General features: G+C 39.0%; 1 protein-coding gene across 2 annotated transcripts in view; it reads right to left on the reverse strand.

Annotated features, from left to right (window-relative positions):
* Window positions 1-17,410, reverse strand: part of PPP2R2B (protein phosphatase 2 regulatory subunit Bbeta) — a 272,126-nt gene that overhangs the window by 156,392 nt on the left and 98,324 nt on the right. The window contains exons 1-2 of one of the 2 annotated variants that reach the window (XM_087709600.1): window positions 14,204-14,643; window positions 13,855-14,051 (exon numbers count right to left, since the gene is read on the reverse strand). The exons of the other annotated variant lie outside the window; for it this stretch is intronic. Coding sequence (XP_087565726.1) covers window positions 13,855-13,924 — 70 coding nt within the window. The 5' untranslated portion in view covers window positions 13,925-14,051; window positions 14,204-14,643. Of the gene's footprint in view, window positions 1-13,854; window positions 14,052-14,203; window positions 14,644-17,410 lie in introns of those variants that run through there. 2 annotated transcript variants of the gene reach the window in all.

Genomic DNA, 17,410 nt, shown 5'->3' on the forward strand with positions numbered 1-17,410 from the left:
TGTTATCACTTGAGCCATCTTGCCCCGATAGTTTGAGCACATTGAAGAATTTGTAGACTACTGCGTTCTTTGTTTAATGAAACCTCTCTAATCTTCCCACCCTTATTTAGTTTTATGCAGAAGTTGTCCAATTCTCTAGGATTTTGAGCTCAGAAAACCTTCAGGCTGTTGCTATAGCAACAAACTAGTACTACAGGTTGCTATCCATTGAAAGATGTTAGAGACAAATTACTTACGCGTACAAAGCCCAGTAACCAAGCCAGCCAGCCAGCCAATCAAAACCAATAAAATCAGGGTTTCTAATAAATTGGGACTTCATGCTCAAAATTAAAATGGGGTTTTAGAAAAAAATTACAGCAAAATTCCATTTTTTTAAATGTGTTGCCTATAAAGACACTTCACTCTTCCCTTGCCTTCTATTTATATAATTATTGTGAAGGCATTTTTGTCAACACTCAATGCTGTGCAGCGTAAAGGCAGGTGAACAGGACTTGGGACACACCTGTGTTGATTCCTCCCATCCTTCTGCTATAGTAATAGCAGCAGGAGAACAAAAATTCTATACCATTCTTGATTCTAAGTGTTTCCTGTCTAAAAACAGATCACAACAGAAGGACAATCCCACAACCAATAATACAAGTTCCATAGAGAATAATAAATAAATATCTGTATTAGAAAAGGCTTGGTTAACTACATACATCAGTGAAGCTTGGACAACTCTGTTTAATGGCAGCAGCCAAAGTAACTTACCCTTTTCACATAGAAGCTAATAAAGAGGCTCCTAAGCCTACTTTGGGAATATGATCTGCAGTGATCATATGCTTGAGTAGTTCAGGAGCCTCTGGATATTGCCACAGCCACAGCTTGCACAGAGATGGGGCGTTCAGCAATAGTCAGATAGTCACAACTTCTCACTCCTAAGATGGTTTCTGTTTGCTTTGCCATTAGCATGAATTTCAAGCAGAGGCAAAGTCATATTAGAGCAATTTAGATCATATTAAACTGCAGAAGAATATAGAGCTGCAACCTGGTGCCCTTGAGATGTGTTTGAGCTACGATTACCATTTTAGCGAAGAACAGTTATTTGTCTCAGCTTGTCCCTGTGCATAACTCATGATTCTTTTAAGATGTGACACTGGATCCTGGATGATAATAAATAATCCATTCTTATTATAATAATCATAATTATTCTGATTATAATCATCTCTGTTTATGGCTGAAATTACCAACTTTTCTGGCAAGCACATTTGTTTTTTTTTAAAGTGACAAATTACAGAGAGGTATTCAGGGGGAGCTCAAAATATCATTTTTTTTACCCAAATACTCAAAAGCAAAACAGCATGAACTCGTACTGTTTATTATTCTCACTCCCAGGAAATTTCCTCTTATTTCTAGGTTGGTTCTCTCCTTGATTAGTTTCCATCCATTGCTTCTTGTCCTGCCTTCCGGTGCTTTGGAAAATAGATTGACCTTATCTTCTTTGTGTTCCTGTGTTCCCAGCACATATGGGCAGATTCTTTTATACAACTCCCCTCCCCCCGTAATGAATAGTGTCCAATTCTTGGAAAATGCCCGAACAAGTCTCTGTAGTTTTCTTGACAAGCTTTTACAGAAGTGGTTTGCCATTGTCTCCTTCCCAAGGCTGAGAAAAAGTGAGTAGCCCAGCATCTCTTAACTACATAGTTTGTGACTAAGTTAGAACTAGAATTAATGGTCTCTATTCCAGCCTGATGCCTTAACCCAGTAGCCCCCAACCTTTTGGGCAACAGGGACCGGTTCTGTGGAGAAAGGTTTTTCTGCAGACCGGAAGGGGCCTGGTTTTGTATATTGCATGCATCCCGTGGATGGGGCTTCGCTTGTTTCTGCAGCCTGGTTTCTGGCATGCTGCGGAGCGGTGCCCCTCCATGGACCAGGGGTTGGTAACACCTGGCTTAACCACTGCACTAAATTAAGCACTTTGACTTTCAGACATATTTGTTTTCTAGTGTAAGACTAACCAACCCATGGTAGAAACAAATGTGTTTCCCATAAAATAACAGCTTTATATCTCCGACACTGATACCTTTAAAAACACATTGCAATATTTACTTTTTGAATTATAGTCAAAATTGGAGCAAAATTGTTAGAACCAAGGCTACTGTCTCTTCAGCACCTCAGAACTACTGACATGCAGAGCCAATAGAATATAGGTAGAATAGAATACACCTGGAAAGGACCTTGGAGGTCTTCTAGTCTAACCCCTGCCTCAAGCAGGAGGCCCTATACCACTTCAGACAAATGCTGTTCAGTCTCTTTGGCAAAGACAGCATCAGGGCCGGATTTTCCTATAGGCTAACTAGGCTTCAGCCTAGGGCCTCAAGATCAAGAGGGGCCCTACATTCAAATTGTTACCAAAATTAAAATTACACTATTCTAAAAACAGTGAACACTAAAACACTGAACCGAAAATAAGGAGAAATTCTACGCATATGACTAATAAACAAACATAAAAATGTATTGGTTAAGATCATTCCAGCACCGCAGCAGTTGGGGAGCCCGGCCATGTTCCCGACACCGGCGGTCGGGCGAGAGGCGCGGCCGCTCCCAGTAGCTGCCCCGTCGACGCGGAGCCCACCAGCGGCCAAACAGGTGAGGGCGAGGGGGCCGAGCCGGGCAGCTGAGCGCAGCAGGGGAGGCAGCTGGCCTCGCTGCCTTTGCCGCAGAGTAGAGCCACCCTCCGTCAGGAGGCCAGCTATATATATTGATATATATCACAGTAATTATGTATTTTATTGTCTCTCATGCAATTTACAAACTTAAAAATGGGAGGTGAAAGGGCCTCATAAGTGGAATAGCCTAGGGCCTCTTTTCATCTAAATCCGGCCCTGGACAGCATAGATACAACAAACATCCAGTGATGAAGCACTCATAACCTCTGGAGGCCAGTTGTTCCACTGGTTAATTGTTCTCACTGTTGGGAAGTTTCTCCTTAGTTCTAGGTTGCTTCTCTACTTGATTATTTTCCATCCATTGCTTCTTGTTCTGCCTTCAGGTGCTTTGGAAAATAGGTTGACGCCCTCTTCTTTGTGGCAGCCCCTCAAATATTGGAACATTGCTATCATGTCACCCCTAGTCTTTCTTTTCTGTACACTAAACATACCCAATTCCTGCAACTGTTCTTCATATATTTTAGTCTCCTGTTCCCTAATCATCTTTGTTGTTCTTCTCTTTTTAGAGCAATATTCCAAATGTGGTCTTACCAAGGCTTTATAAAGCAATTCTAACATTTCAGATTATCTTGATTCTATTCTTCAGTTAATGCAGCATTGGCTTATTTGGTGGCTGCAGCAAAACAAAAAGCATCACTGTACATGGTTGTCCATCTCATATCTATGTCTTTGTCCATTGCTTATCAGTAAAATCAGGAACTATTTAAAAATTTGTGACAACCTATCCATTTCCAGCCAGTTATAGTTAAATCACAATATTCCGGCTTTCTTCATTTATGGACACAAGGCGATCTTCTGGCAATCACTGTAACTGCTCAGGCTTAACACTAAACTGCTTGGTAAACTTGGCTTGCTGTCAAACAGCTGTAATTCTACTCAAAATGAACTGAGCTAAACTCAGCACAAGTAAGACTAAGGATCTGCACCCTTAACATTCCATGGACTTCCCATATTTAAGAGCCAAAAATACAACTAAAAGGTAGTCCTCAACTTATGGCAACTGAGTCCAAAATTTCTGTTGCTAAGCAAGGTGATTATTAAGTGATTCATGCCCAATTTTATGACCTTTTTTCTTATTAATGTTAAGTGAATCACAAGATTGTTAAGCAAATCCAGCTTTTCTCTTGTCTGAAGTCAGCTGGGAAGGTTCACAAATGAGATTCATATGACTCCATGATACTGTTGCCAAGCACTTGAATTTTGATCACTTGATTGTAGGGATGATCTACCAGTTATAAGAATGAGGACTAGTCATAAGTCAATTTTATCAGTACTTTTTTGTAACTTTGAAGGTTACTAAACAATTGATTGCAAGTCAAAAAATACTACCTATATTTTTCCACTGCGAGAAAGAGGAGGCCTTGTATCATCATATGAAAATAGAAATCACAGTCTACCAGATATTTAGTCACTACCTGTCTTTAGAACCTGGTCTTCTTTCTCCATTCTTAATTAGGTAATAAAGGATAAGCATTCATCCGAACATTTCAAAAGTATTGTCAGCTGTAGTACCTGACTGTACTTTCCTTCACATTCTTACAAGCTTTCTTGTTGGGCTTCAAAGAAAAGCTTATGTCTTTTTATGAGTTTTTTTTTTTAAATAATCGCTTTAGGTAAATAATAGGGGGGGATGCTGCAATGGTCGTAAATGTGAACAACAGTCATAAGTCCCTTTTTTTCAGCGATGTTGTAACTTTTAACCGGTCACTAAATGAATTACCTGTGGTACTAGTTTTGCAGGCACTAATAGGTTTCTCAGTAGAAGTTTGCTGATTTTAAAGCTCTTTAGCCTTGGTGCCAAGGTCTCTGTAGGATCCCCTTTTTTGACCCCACCAGTTCTTCAGGCTGAAGGAGGCTATTGAGACAGCTATCCCCAATGAATGGTCGGACTAAACCTTTCTCTGAATATGCACCTACTTTTTAGAATCTTGGAGATCTAATGGTTCGTTTCCTTGCAGTTTTCCAGAAGGAAATCAATACTGAGTTCTTCTTCCAAGCAGGTAATTTGTTGAGGAATGAAGAAGTCATGTTTACATATTGGAGTTGTAAACAATTTAACTTAGTGGTACAATACCAACATAAATAAATATATACACTCTGCAACACAGCAAAATCTAGATCCCGTAAGCAGGCTCGTCTTATTTTTTTTTTTTAATCTTGCCATTTGTATCAAGGAAGCATAATTTACTTTTGGCACAGCAACCTAGAATAGTAAAAGATGTAAAACAAGGAGACTGGGAAAAAAGTATTTGGTGATTTGATCAGGAAACTCACAATAAGTGACAATGGGGATGATCTCAGCTAATGTCTCTCTTATCTGGCTCTTCATTGGTTAGCCAACCGATGTTGACTCTTCATTGGCAATGATTATTTTCTTGCCAGAATCAAATATTTGACGCTGGTAATTTATATACTTGACAGAACAACTACGATTCTGACACATCAAGAATATTTTGAGTCATTATCAGTGTACACCAAGTTCCAAAGTCCGTATTTTAAAATTTCCAACTAGTGGAAATAATGGTAGAGGGTGGTTCAGAAAATGAGATGTTGTAAAAATTACAAGTCTTGGAACAGTGCAGACACTGATGAGAAAATAAGGGTCTAAGAAGAAAATGGTAGGATTAAATATAAACAAACAAAAGCTTTGTAACAACATTTAAAAATGCATCCAAATTGTTCTTCAGCTTTAAATAAAAGTTTGATTAAGGAATACGCTCAAAACAAAATCGTTCCTTCACTAAAGCTAGCTATGACATATCCGAAGAATTCCTTAGCAATATATGTCACAGTTTTCCTTAAAAATTCAAAGGAATTTCATTAATAAAAAGCTTGGGCATGTGTTATTTGTATGAGCTATCATTAAGATGTTTCAACAGTTTGCTTTAGATAGTCAGTAGTTTTATGTTACGCCAAGCCATAAATCACTGTTTAAAAACCACAATGGCTGAGTTCATACAAGGCAAAGTCAAACACAGTCACTATCTTTCATTTGATAAGGCCAACACCTGTTGGTCCTTTATCAATTATTGTCTATTTCAACCTCAATTGTCTCAAACTTTGCCCAAAGTACACATTTTCTATGTCAATTTACTTTCCATGTTGGAGCCTTCTTAAAACTGACTTCTAGTCTTTGTTCTGGCATTTATTACAATTATTCCTTTGGGATTGGGGCAAGTTAGAAATGAAGGGCCAAATGAATTAAATGCATACATTCATCGATACATATTAAGTTCCTTTATGAAAGCACATAAACATACTTGACTTTGTATTGACTCAATAAGCTAACCTAAAAGTTCACATACCATCCAGATTAATTGCCGGATGGTAGCAACATTGTTTATTTTTTTCTGGATTTGCTTGCTGCCCAGATATTGCATCATTGATAAGATACCACAGACACAACATTCATCTGATAAGCAACAATGCAAATATTAAACCAAGTAATCGTATCATTGTAAATGCACAGATCTGAAGTGAAATCGTGAAACTCAATCCACAAAGGGAAAATTATCTCCATAGGATACTTTCACTATCCATTTTTCTGTTATGAAAATGCAGATGCTTGGCAACTGACTTAGATTTACGATGGCTGCCGTGTCCCAAGGCCCTGTGATCATGTTTTGTGAACATCTGATGAGCAAAGTCAATGGGGAAGCCACATTCACTTAACAACTATGATACTAACATAATGCCTGCAGTGATTCTCTTAACAACGATGGTGAGAAAAGTCGTAACAGATGTCTCTCAGTGGTAGTCATAAATCAAGGACTACCTGTATTCATATAAGGGACTCAGCATACTACTTATTCTGTAGATCCCTGCCAAAGTGTATTATCCTAGACAGCTGCTTGGGAGTTGTAATAGAAGACAAAAGATTTGTTTCAGATAAGATTGCCTGGTATTCAATTGCAGATTAGAAAACATCTTATGAGAGACCACAAAACACACATACAATTGCAAAATATTCCAGGGCTATACTCATTTTATTGAGTATAATTTATTTCCAAACAAGTTCAATTTTTTTTTAAAGTTTCCCATTAATACTAGGGTTATCTAGCTGACAGGGGAATTCTATTGACTGTCAATTAAATCAAGTCCATTGTGGATCAAATTGTACTACCTTCTACAGTCATAAATCATCATAAATCAATCTACCAGATTAGTAAGTGGAGAAATTTGGAGTCAAACTGCGGGAATTAAGAATGAAATGTTCAATATTTTAGAAACCAGTGATCTTATATCTTTGGACCATCCTGCTCTAGGACATGGGTGTCAAACTCACTGCATCACGTTGCTGTCATGTGATGTTTCTCTCCTTTGTGGAGCTGGGATGGGCGTGGCCTGCATGTGACGCATCTGGCCCGCAGGCCGCCAGTTTGACACTCCTGCTCTAGGAAATGCGTTCAATGTCTTTGTTAATGACTAAAGTTATCTTTTTTTAAAAAAATCACTTGTTTCCCATGCTTAATTGTTTGACTCTCATTAACTGCCTTGGAAACTATCATATATTATTTAAATAAATAAATAAATAAATAATAATTAAAAAAAACCCAATATCTTCAGATAATCCAAAAGCTATCCTTATCTTTTATTTCTGATGCATCATTTTAGGAGGAATTAGGGTGTCTTCCTCCATTTCTCATTCAGAACTTTCTGTTAATACAGTTTTTTACCCTTGTGGTCTTTACCTGTTAAGTTTCGTTATTTTATCTCATTTGCTTTGGCAAGAAAAAAAGCCCTATGATGATTTTCATCTATACACTTTCCTAATATTTTTTATGAATTCTCCAGCTTTTTTGATGCACTAAATAAAATTGGTGTTCTATTGGTTCTATAAGTATATTTGATTGAGTTGGGCAACTATAGAAATTGAATATACAAATAAACCACTGTCCAGATATCTCTCTTGATTGAACTTTTTGGTAAAAATGCTTTTTTGATGTTGGCACCTACACATTAAGTCAAGAAAATCAAGAATATTTGCTGATATATTATAATGAGTCCTGATAGCTATTAAGCTAAAAACCTCTAACTACCTAAGTCCAAATTTGGGACCATTCATATCAATTAAGCTTAAATTGGGAAACGAGATTAGGCAGCCTTTTTTCAAAATAACCTGATCTGAAGCATATTAGCTCAATCAAGATTACCACTTAACAACTACTAGAAGAATTTTACCATTGATGGAATGGTACTTGCACTAACCATTGTTTATTTTAAATATAATTAACTTAATAGACCAGTAGTTTGGCTTACATATAATATATAAAAGGATAGTTTACAAACCCAATTGATGAATTCACATACAATATTAATTCAACAACTGAACTCAAATTGAAATTAAATAAAAAGAAATCCACAGACTAGGAACAAACAGCAAACCAACAATGGGAAGTGAGGATCTATATAGCAATAAGTTTATTTAGATTTTGATCTATCAGAACTTTGTCATAAAGCAATAAATAGTGATAAGATAGTACAGTTCAAAAAAATCGTATAAGAAATATGTTTATCTAGGCTAAAGCAAAATGAAATTCTAGATGGAGGTGAGGTTAATACGTATTCCATGAGCTTGGCTCACCATACTAGCCAGGATATTGCTAGGAATACATGATGGAGCCAGGCAATATCAGCTGTCTCTCTCTTGTAAACCCTTTGAGTACTTTTGCTTGAAGAATTCCATTTTGTCTAAGATGAAAAGTAATTGAAACTTTCTAATAAAAATCCTATTGAAACAGACAGTGACTTTTCTTAAATATCTATCACTGGCATGGAACCTCTGAAAGGGTTCAATATTTCTCCAGTTGCCAATCAACCAAATATTGTAATTATACTTATTGTCTAATTTTGGAAATATCTGAAAGTATGTCAACAAAATATAATAAAAACAAGTAATCTCTATTCACATCCTCTTTTCGTACACCTAAAAAATCAATACATTTGAAACAGATGGCCAAAGATTATAATACATCTCGTTTTATTTCTACAGCATGGGAATCTTTCCAATGAAATCAATTTAACTTTTAAAGAAGAAAAATAATATAAATAAGAAATAATAAAATAACACTCGTACTACAAAAATACAAGATTACACTTGCTATGTAGTTATAAAAAGAAAAAAAAACCTTTCTGATCAAGGCCAAGAAATTGGTAAAATATTAACATACTGAACCTTTCTGTAATGATCATTAGTCAGTATACAAATATTTAACAGATCCTTAGGCTATCTAACATGTTTATCTATATAAAATGATAAATTAGCAACTAATGTAAGTGATATTAAGATTACTAAATTACTACATAGATTATGTCATTCTTGGTGTCTAAGGCTGAATTATTAAGGTATTTCCACATTGAATCAGAAACAGCAAGTGGAACTTTTCATTGATCTATAACAATGCCTTAAGGGCTCAAAGCTCACATCATTTATTCCTATTGAAGCTTTAGTTGTGACTTGATTTTCTGTGATAATATTCAGCTACTAAACGATTCATAAGAAGCAGATACAATAACCCTTGATTTATTTAACAATGGGGGTAGGGAATGTTTGTTAAATCCAAACATGTTAAAACTGTATTTATATTGTTTATGTTATTATGCAATTGACACAATGGCATGATTTCTAATAAAGCCTTGATTTAATAGACAAAATCTTTGATTTAATTGACAAGTCCATTAAATGAAGGGAAAGTCCAAAAAAAATGGGTCCATTGTATCTGAAATCAACTAAGGACAAGATTTACAATATAGCTGTCACAGCACACCATAGTTAAACATGGTCAGGGCAATCAAGAGTTTCTTTTACTCCCCTTCCTCCATACCATAGGAGAAAAACTGAAGGCTTTAATTTCTGTGTTTTCAATCATGCATAAGTTGGTGCTACATCTAAACTAAATAAAATAATACTTGGTTGAAACAAACCAACTTCATGGTTTACATATGTCTTCAGTTTATTTTATTTTATTTTATAACATGCTTTGTGTTTTCTTGCCCTTTTTATTGGTTTGGTATATTTTTATATCACGATACTTTTAAAATAATGACAATAATAGAGAATCAGTTTGGTCAAGAGAGCTAGGTTGGTCTAGTGGTTAAGTACCAGGCTAGATACCAGGAGACTGCGGTCTAGTTCTATCTTAGACATGAAAGAACCTCAGGAGTCATGGATGCTTCATCACTGGAGGCTTTCAAGAAGAGATTGGACAGCGACTTGTCAGAAGTAGTATAGGTCTCCTGCTTGAGAGGTTGGACTAGATGACCAACAAGAGCCCTTCCAACTCTGTTGTTCTATATTCTGAAAGCCAGTTGAATGACTTTGGTTCAGTCACTCTTTCTCAGTCCAACTCATCTCACATAGTTCTTGTGGAGAAAATATACATATATCTCATTCTACTTTACCTTCAAAGTCATCCTTCATTCATTCAAAATTGTATGGAAACTACTTCTTCACTCAACACCTCTTTCTGCACTTATTCAAGCTTCCTTTTGTTATGTAGGCATTGTATATGCTGCCTTGAGTTGTTCAGTAAAGGTGAGATATATATCTAATAATAAATAAGTAATTAACTCCCTTTTCCTAATGCCATTCAGCAGTATGCTCCCTCAACAGTTTTTTTTCATTTCCATGCCTACTTGATTTAACAGAGTCTAATGCTGCAAGACTACAATTGCATTACTTTCTATAAAAATGTTCCACAGCCATGTTGCCATACACATTGGAAGCGTTGTTCTGTCATTAGTACAGTTTTTATCTTTGTCCCCATTGTAAGTCCAACGCTTTTGGAGAGAGGGAAAACAGTGACTCAGTAATTCAGCAACTCCACAGAATTAACATAAACCCTGTGATGTAAGCAATCATTAAATCACAAGCAATCCTTGAGTAGTTAAATGTGAACAAGAGAGTAAAATGTAATTTCAAACAAAACAAGATGCAGCAAATGACAAACAAGATAGCCTTTGGAACTTTTGAAAGTTCTATAGAAAAGAATGGTAAATGATGAAGTCTACCAATAGACAATAGCTAAAGCAGACACTTTGGTAATATACTATTCTTTATTTTACATGATATGAAAATGCATTTTGCCTTTGCTTAATTATAATGTAAGGATATGCATTTCTTAGGCATTAAGATTTTATTCCTCCATTTTATTTTTAGAAGACTGTTCTATTTACTCATAATCTTTGTAGACTGTGCCAATGATAACATACTGGCATACAACAAGGAAAAAAGACAAAGCAAAAAGATTAAACAATCAAACAAGAGTTAATAAAATATAATTTTAATGGGCAGTTTCTAAGAGTAGAATACAAGAGTGGACCATCCCTTCTGAAAAGGCCATGATGGGGATGGTAGTCCATGTCTTGGATTAAGACAGTGGTCTTATACAATGTTCTAAACCAAAGTTATAGCAACTGACGTCAGTGAATGTATAAGTTGAGTTGTTGAGAATAATTTGGCAGGAAAAGATTAGCAATGTAACTGTATGTAGCATTATTGTATTTATGAGTTAAAAACTGTATTTTCTGTTGGAAACTATGTATCATGAATTTGAATGCCTCCAAAAATCAGTATTGGAGTTACACTTTTCATTTTATATTACTTTAAAGGGATTCATGACATGATAGCATCAAGGAAATTTTTTATGTGGATACTGTATAAAAGTTGTAGGAAAGCAGATAGATGAATATCCAAATTATTACCTGCATTTTAATGAGAATATTGCCCTTTCCCCAATTCAGTACCTTCTCTGTGAGAGATACTTATGATTAAAAAATATAAATGCTACAAGAAAAACCTTCTACCCAGCCTTTTCCCAATACTGGTAAGTTTTATATGTCAGTTGCAAAAGGAACACATGGCCATAATGGCAAGATTTGGTAGAAATGACAAAGCTGGTAGAAACAATGGAAAGTATTTTTTGAACATTTCAGGATGACAGTGTTGTGGCTGTGATTCCAAGGAAATCAGTGATATCCTAAATTAATCCATACACTTCCCAAAGTCAAACAAAGACAGAAGAGCTATGATTCTTAATAAAAGAACAGAAATGGACACTTATTGAAGCACTTATCTGTTATGCTTATTTCACTCTGAATCAAATTACTTAATCGTATACAAAAATAACTTTTGTAAACAGATAATAAATACAGTGTGCAATTTGTAATAAAAACAAAAAAACAGAAAATGCTAACTTACATATATTTTCGAAGAGTATAACTTGCAATAAGGTTTTCTATAGCTTTAGGGGCTTGAAATTAGTCTTTGTGTAGTCTTTAAAAAATTACAACTGATAACTCAGTCAAAGAGATTGAAATATCACGTGACATTCATGACAATTGCCAGTCATCAAAGCAACAATTACTTGTAGGAGAGCAAGATGCTTATGCTCTATTCAGCAAATGAACTACTATGCCTGCCTTTGAAAAAAATAGTGATTATCTATTCTGTGTGGTTGAAGGTAACCATTCTACAGACCAGATAGGAATAAATGTAGCTGCATGGGAACTGTCATTGCATGGGAACAGATAATATACAAAATGCTAGCATCTTCCCACTAGAGAAAGACACAAAACTGCTTTGCATCTCTGAAGCCAGAAAGAAACAGAACCACTGTGTCTTTGTCACTAAAATAACAATGAACTGATATTTTTAGAACTTCCTGGTCAAAAACAGGTTCCCATCAGAAAATTCTGTTGTTCTACTGCAGCTTTGAGCAGCATTCTTAGGCAAATGCATACCATCAAACACCATTAAATATTCCATCTACTTTACAGTACAAAAATCTGCAGAGTACTGAAAAAAATAAAGAAAGACAGTTTGGTTGTGATGTCAATGAACTGAAAGAAATAATTCAAATACTTCTTGATCCAGAGGCAGAGAGAATTCATTGGGGTTAGAAATCAGTGTATGTTCTGGCATAAACATTAAAATTATTTCTGTGATGAGCACTAGAACTAAAGGCATTACAGTGTCTCTATAGTTTCATAGTAAAATCTTCACCAACTGAAATCATGACCTCCTTTGAAGTGGAAAAATCCAATAACAATGAGCTAGAGCTCATTTTTCTCTACACCCCTGAAGCCATCCAATTCCCAGATTATCCTTGTATATTGAATATGTGTATGTGTGTTTTGGATGTCAATCATCCCAGTCCTGGATCTGTCTCAATGCTCCAAAGAGCAATTGATTTCAAAAGCCACCACCCTAATTCTGTCATTCCCTAGTCAGGAAAGAAGGCAATCCCACTTTAGCGATGATGAGGGCATTTTGTTATTTTAAGCCTCTCATTCTAACCCCCAGAGGGCACTATCCTATTGCCATGTCTTTCCTTTTTGGGGAAAAGAGGTCAATCCACTTCCAGGCCTGCAGTGTGGGAGGGGTGGAGGCCTCTGTCATTCTAACCTCTATTCTAACATGTTTTAATTAAAAAGAAATGCTTTCACCATGATGCAAAAGAAGAAATAAAAGGATACATCAAAAATAAGTTTTTTTAATAATAAGAAAGGAAGGAACAGCTAAGGATTGATAAGGATTGCTTTTCTTGTCACCCACTCTATCCCCCTCCCAGGATCCACCCTCTGGTTTCTTGATCACCTATTCACAGGTCACATTGATTTCAATGGTTCCCAACAGGGTCAACATCCTTTCTCCTCTGTCATTCATTCCTATGGGCCTCCATTGTTTCCAATGGCCACTCTGGTTCTTGGCTCAAGCAGGTCCCAAGGAAGGCTTCCTGACACACACACCCCGAGGGTTAAGCTAGGCTGCTGATTCAGAGGAGGTTATGACCAAGGGCCCTGTTGAATTGGAGCTGACATCACCTAGAGATGGCTCACACACATTGCCCGAGGGACCTTCCTTCCCGATCCACCTGCTGCTGGGCGGCCAAGATTTCCGAGCATCGCTGACGATATGCTCCCGGTATAACTCCACGCTGCTCCCCTGAACGCCGTCGCACCCGCCGCCACTACTACTTCCCCGCGATACGCCCTAGGCTCGATTGTTATTCAGTACCGCGCCATTCTGCTGCCGGATCTGTGCCTCTGAACTGAGCTTTGGCAAGGCGCCTCCCCGCAGCGGAACGGAGCTGCTGTCTCTCTCTCTCTCTTTTATTTCCTACTACCCGGCTTGGCCTTACATTACCTTCTGTTGCATAGCTGTGATCGCGCAGGAAACTGTTGTTTATCTTGCGGGTATCAATGTCCTCCTCCATTGACAGCGGGCTTACTTTTGTGGGAAGTGAGAACAGGCAGGCAAGTATCCATCATCGCCCCGCCACGACTGAGATTAGCGGCGAGGAGGGAAGGGGAGCTGCATTGAGACTAACATGCTTCTCTGCCCTGCAAGGAAAAATAAAAATAAAACTAAAAAATAAAAATAAAAAACGCAAGCAAGCAAGCTTTCACCTCCTCCTCCTCCTCCTGCCAGGGACGCCGCTGTCGCAAAGGTCCAAACCCCTTTCTCTTCCTGCCGTTGGCGCAAAGGTGCAAACCTCCTTCGCCTCCACCCAGGAATGGGGATGCGCAAGGTCCAATTCCCCTTCGCCGCCTGCTGCTGCTGCTGCTGCTGGGGCTGCGGTTTTCGCCGTCGCTGCTGCTGCTGCACAAGCTCCAAGTTCCCTCCTCCCAAGGCTGCCGATGCCGCGCAAGACCCGATGCCCAGAGAGGCTGCTGCAATCCCCAATTCCAAGGCGAAGTGCCGCAACTGGGCTACTTCTCGATCGCGACGCCCAACAGGTTCCCCTTGTGGCTGGCGAGCTCTCCTCCGCATGCAGCAATTCCCAGGGATGCCCAAGTCACCGACGCCGCCGGTCACAAAATGGTGTCCGTGGACTGCAAAAGATCAGCGCTCCGGCGCCAATCCTCCTCCTCGCGCGCGCGGGTTTTTTTTTTCCTCTCCCCTTAGCGCAATTTCAGCGGCGGGGGAGGGGAAGGGAAGGAACGGGCTTGCCACGCCAAATCCCCGGCCCCACGCGCTGCCAAGGGGAACGGGGGTGGTGGTGTCTCTCTCTCTCTCAAGGGGCAGAGTTTGGCGCCGCTGCGGTAAGCGAGGCGGCTTCCTTCGAAAGCTCTGCTGCAAAAGCACGCTGAGACCGAGGCACGGGCGGAGAGGGAGCGCGCCGCCACCGCTGCTTGCTACTGCAGGACACCGCTCGGGCTTCTGCGGTAACGGCGGCGGCGGCTTGTTGGAACCTTATGGTGCATTAAAAGCCCAGGCTCCTCCCATACAGTTCGGCTTTGACCAACCGCGGCGGCGGCCCCGGGTCTCTTCCCCCAAGCGCGGGAGCAGCGTTTTTTCTGCTGCAGTGGAGCTTCGGGGGAGCACCCCCGAAGGGACCGGCTCGAAAGCAAAGATCGGGCAGAGGCGGCAAGGCGAGGCCGCTGTCATCCACTATCAGCACTACCACTACAGCACCGGGGACTTCCACGGCTCCTACGCGCGCGCGATCCCGCCTGGACGGTAGTGACGGTCACGTGGAAGGCCCGCCGTCGAGGCGATCGTCGCCGGTCTTCGGTCGTTTGATCTCCTGCTCTGAGTAGCGGGGCTTCCGAGACGCCCTCGTTTACGAGGGCTCTCGGCTGGTCCTTGGGAAGGGACCAGTGGCTCGGTCATCTCCAGGCCAGATTACTTTAAGAGGCGGACGCGGCGACTTGGGAAGGTAGCTTTCTCGCTTCCCAATGCTGCGCAAAATGTTTAGGATCCACTAAACGCCTTTCTGACCGGACTTTTTTCCATGCCAAAAGATCTTCAGGCAAACGATGGTTGTGCAATCAGGATATTTTAAAAAAAAATCTTGGCAGTTCTAAGGAAATGTTGAGGGAAAAGGTTGATCTGCCTAGTAGTAATTCTCTGCCTTTCTCCTGAATATAAAATAAACCCACACTTCGTAATTTACTCATTAGAAACCCTTTCCCTTTTCAAAAGTTGTGTCCATAAAAACTTAAAAGAGGAACTGCTTTGTAAGTCTTCTTCAGATTTGGTTTGCATATCGAAAGTTTAAGAGGTCAAACACAGCATCTTCCATCTTGTCTTTCCTTCTTGTCCAATCTCTTGCTTACCTCCATCCTGGCCCATGAGTGTCCATGATTAATAGCAGAAATGATCATTTGGAAGACATTTCTATCACTGGAATTAAATGTCAAAATTTAAGCTAATTTTAAGACTGGACTCCCAATAATATTTGCTATGCAGTAAACAAGATAAAGGTAAAGGTTCCCTTCATACATATGTGCTAGTCACTGTCTCTAGGGATGGTGCTCATCTCTGTTTCAAAGCTGAAGAGCCAGTGCTGTCCGAAGATGTCTCTGTGGTCATGTGGATGGCATGACTAAATGACGAAGGCACACAGAATGCTGTTACCTTCCCACCAAAGGTGGTTCCTATTTTTCTACTTGCTTTTTTACCTGCTTTTGAACTGCTAGGTTGGCAGAAGTTGGGACAAGTAATGGGAGCTCACTCTGTTACATGGTGCTAGGGATTCGAACCACTAACCTTTCTGATCGACAAGCTCAGTGTCTTAGCCACTGAGCCACCACATCCCATTTAGTAAACAAGATAGTGTAACACAATATTCTGTTGGAAACATAGCTTCCAGATACCTGTATTCTTCACAGGGAAACTAGCCCCTTCACCCCCCACATTTTCTACTTAACCTCTACTTTGAAGAAAAAATAATTGTAAATTTAATAAGCTTGCTCACAATATGATGTTTCATTTGGTCTTAATTATGGTATAATGTGCCTCTCTCTTTCCTTTTGAGGGAGAGAGTTCCTTTTCTAATGAACCATGTATGTCACCTTGTTCCTTAGAGGAGAAGACAGATATAAAGGTAATAAAAAAAGGATGAATCAATGACCATAGCAACTATACAATCTCAGGTTTCTGTATCCTGCAACGTGCATCGCCCTGAAAACAGATAACATAAAGGGGTTCTATTTATGGAATGGCATTTTTTGTTTGGCTTCTTCTTGATACACGTTACCATCCTGGCTTGGCTTCGTTGCATTTTTCATGATTCTTTGGTATTGTTGCTAATTAACCTGTTTATTTCTCTTAAATGAAAACAGTGTTAGTCCTTAAGTAGACTGATTGTGTATTGTCTTCTGATTGTTTATTACCAGCAAACTGCAGGGATTTGTCCAGGAAGTTGCCAGCAGTCAACACTGATGTGAAGGCATACACAAGAATACACAAAATAGAATTTGTCCCTTTTCTTTAAATCAAAAGTACAACTTATGTTGATTATGTTAACAGTGTGTGTTTGAGTGCGCATGCACTCATGTGTATCCAAAATGACCATTAGCTAATACATTTATAGCTATACTTGCTAGCAGTAACTAGCATTCTCATCACTACAGGTAGTCCTCAACTTACAACAGGTTGCTTAATCATCATTTGCATTTATAATAACCATGGAATGGATACTTCATGTTGAAAACAGTCATATGACATGTCAGGCGCGTGACAACCAGTCATCTTTACCTCCGGCCATGGTGTTCTGCAGTCATGTGAAGCATTGGAATGAATGGATTCACACATGCGATAACCACATTTGCTTAATGACTGTGGCAATAAGGGTTATAAAATCACTTCTAGTCATTTAAAACCCAATTTCTGGTCTGAACTGCGGTCATAAATCAAGGAGTACACGTACATACTTGGTCTCTATAAGGTTGCCTTTGGACACATCTTGGAAACT

The sequence above is a fragment of the Thamnophis sirtalis genome, unplaced genomic scaffold (assembly GCF_051295495.1).
Source record: "Thamnophis sirtalis isolate CommonGarterSnake01/CBP01778 unplaced genomic scaffold, rThaSir2_p1.2 scaffold_3, whole genome shotgun sequence".
In the NCBI taxonomy this organism is placed as follows: domain Eukaryota; kingdom Metazoa; phylum Chordata; class Lepidosauria; order Squamata; family Natricidae; genus Thamnophis; species Thamnophis sirtalis.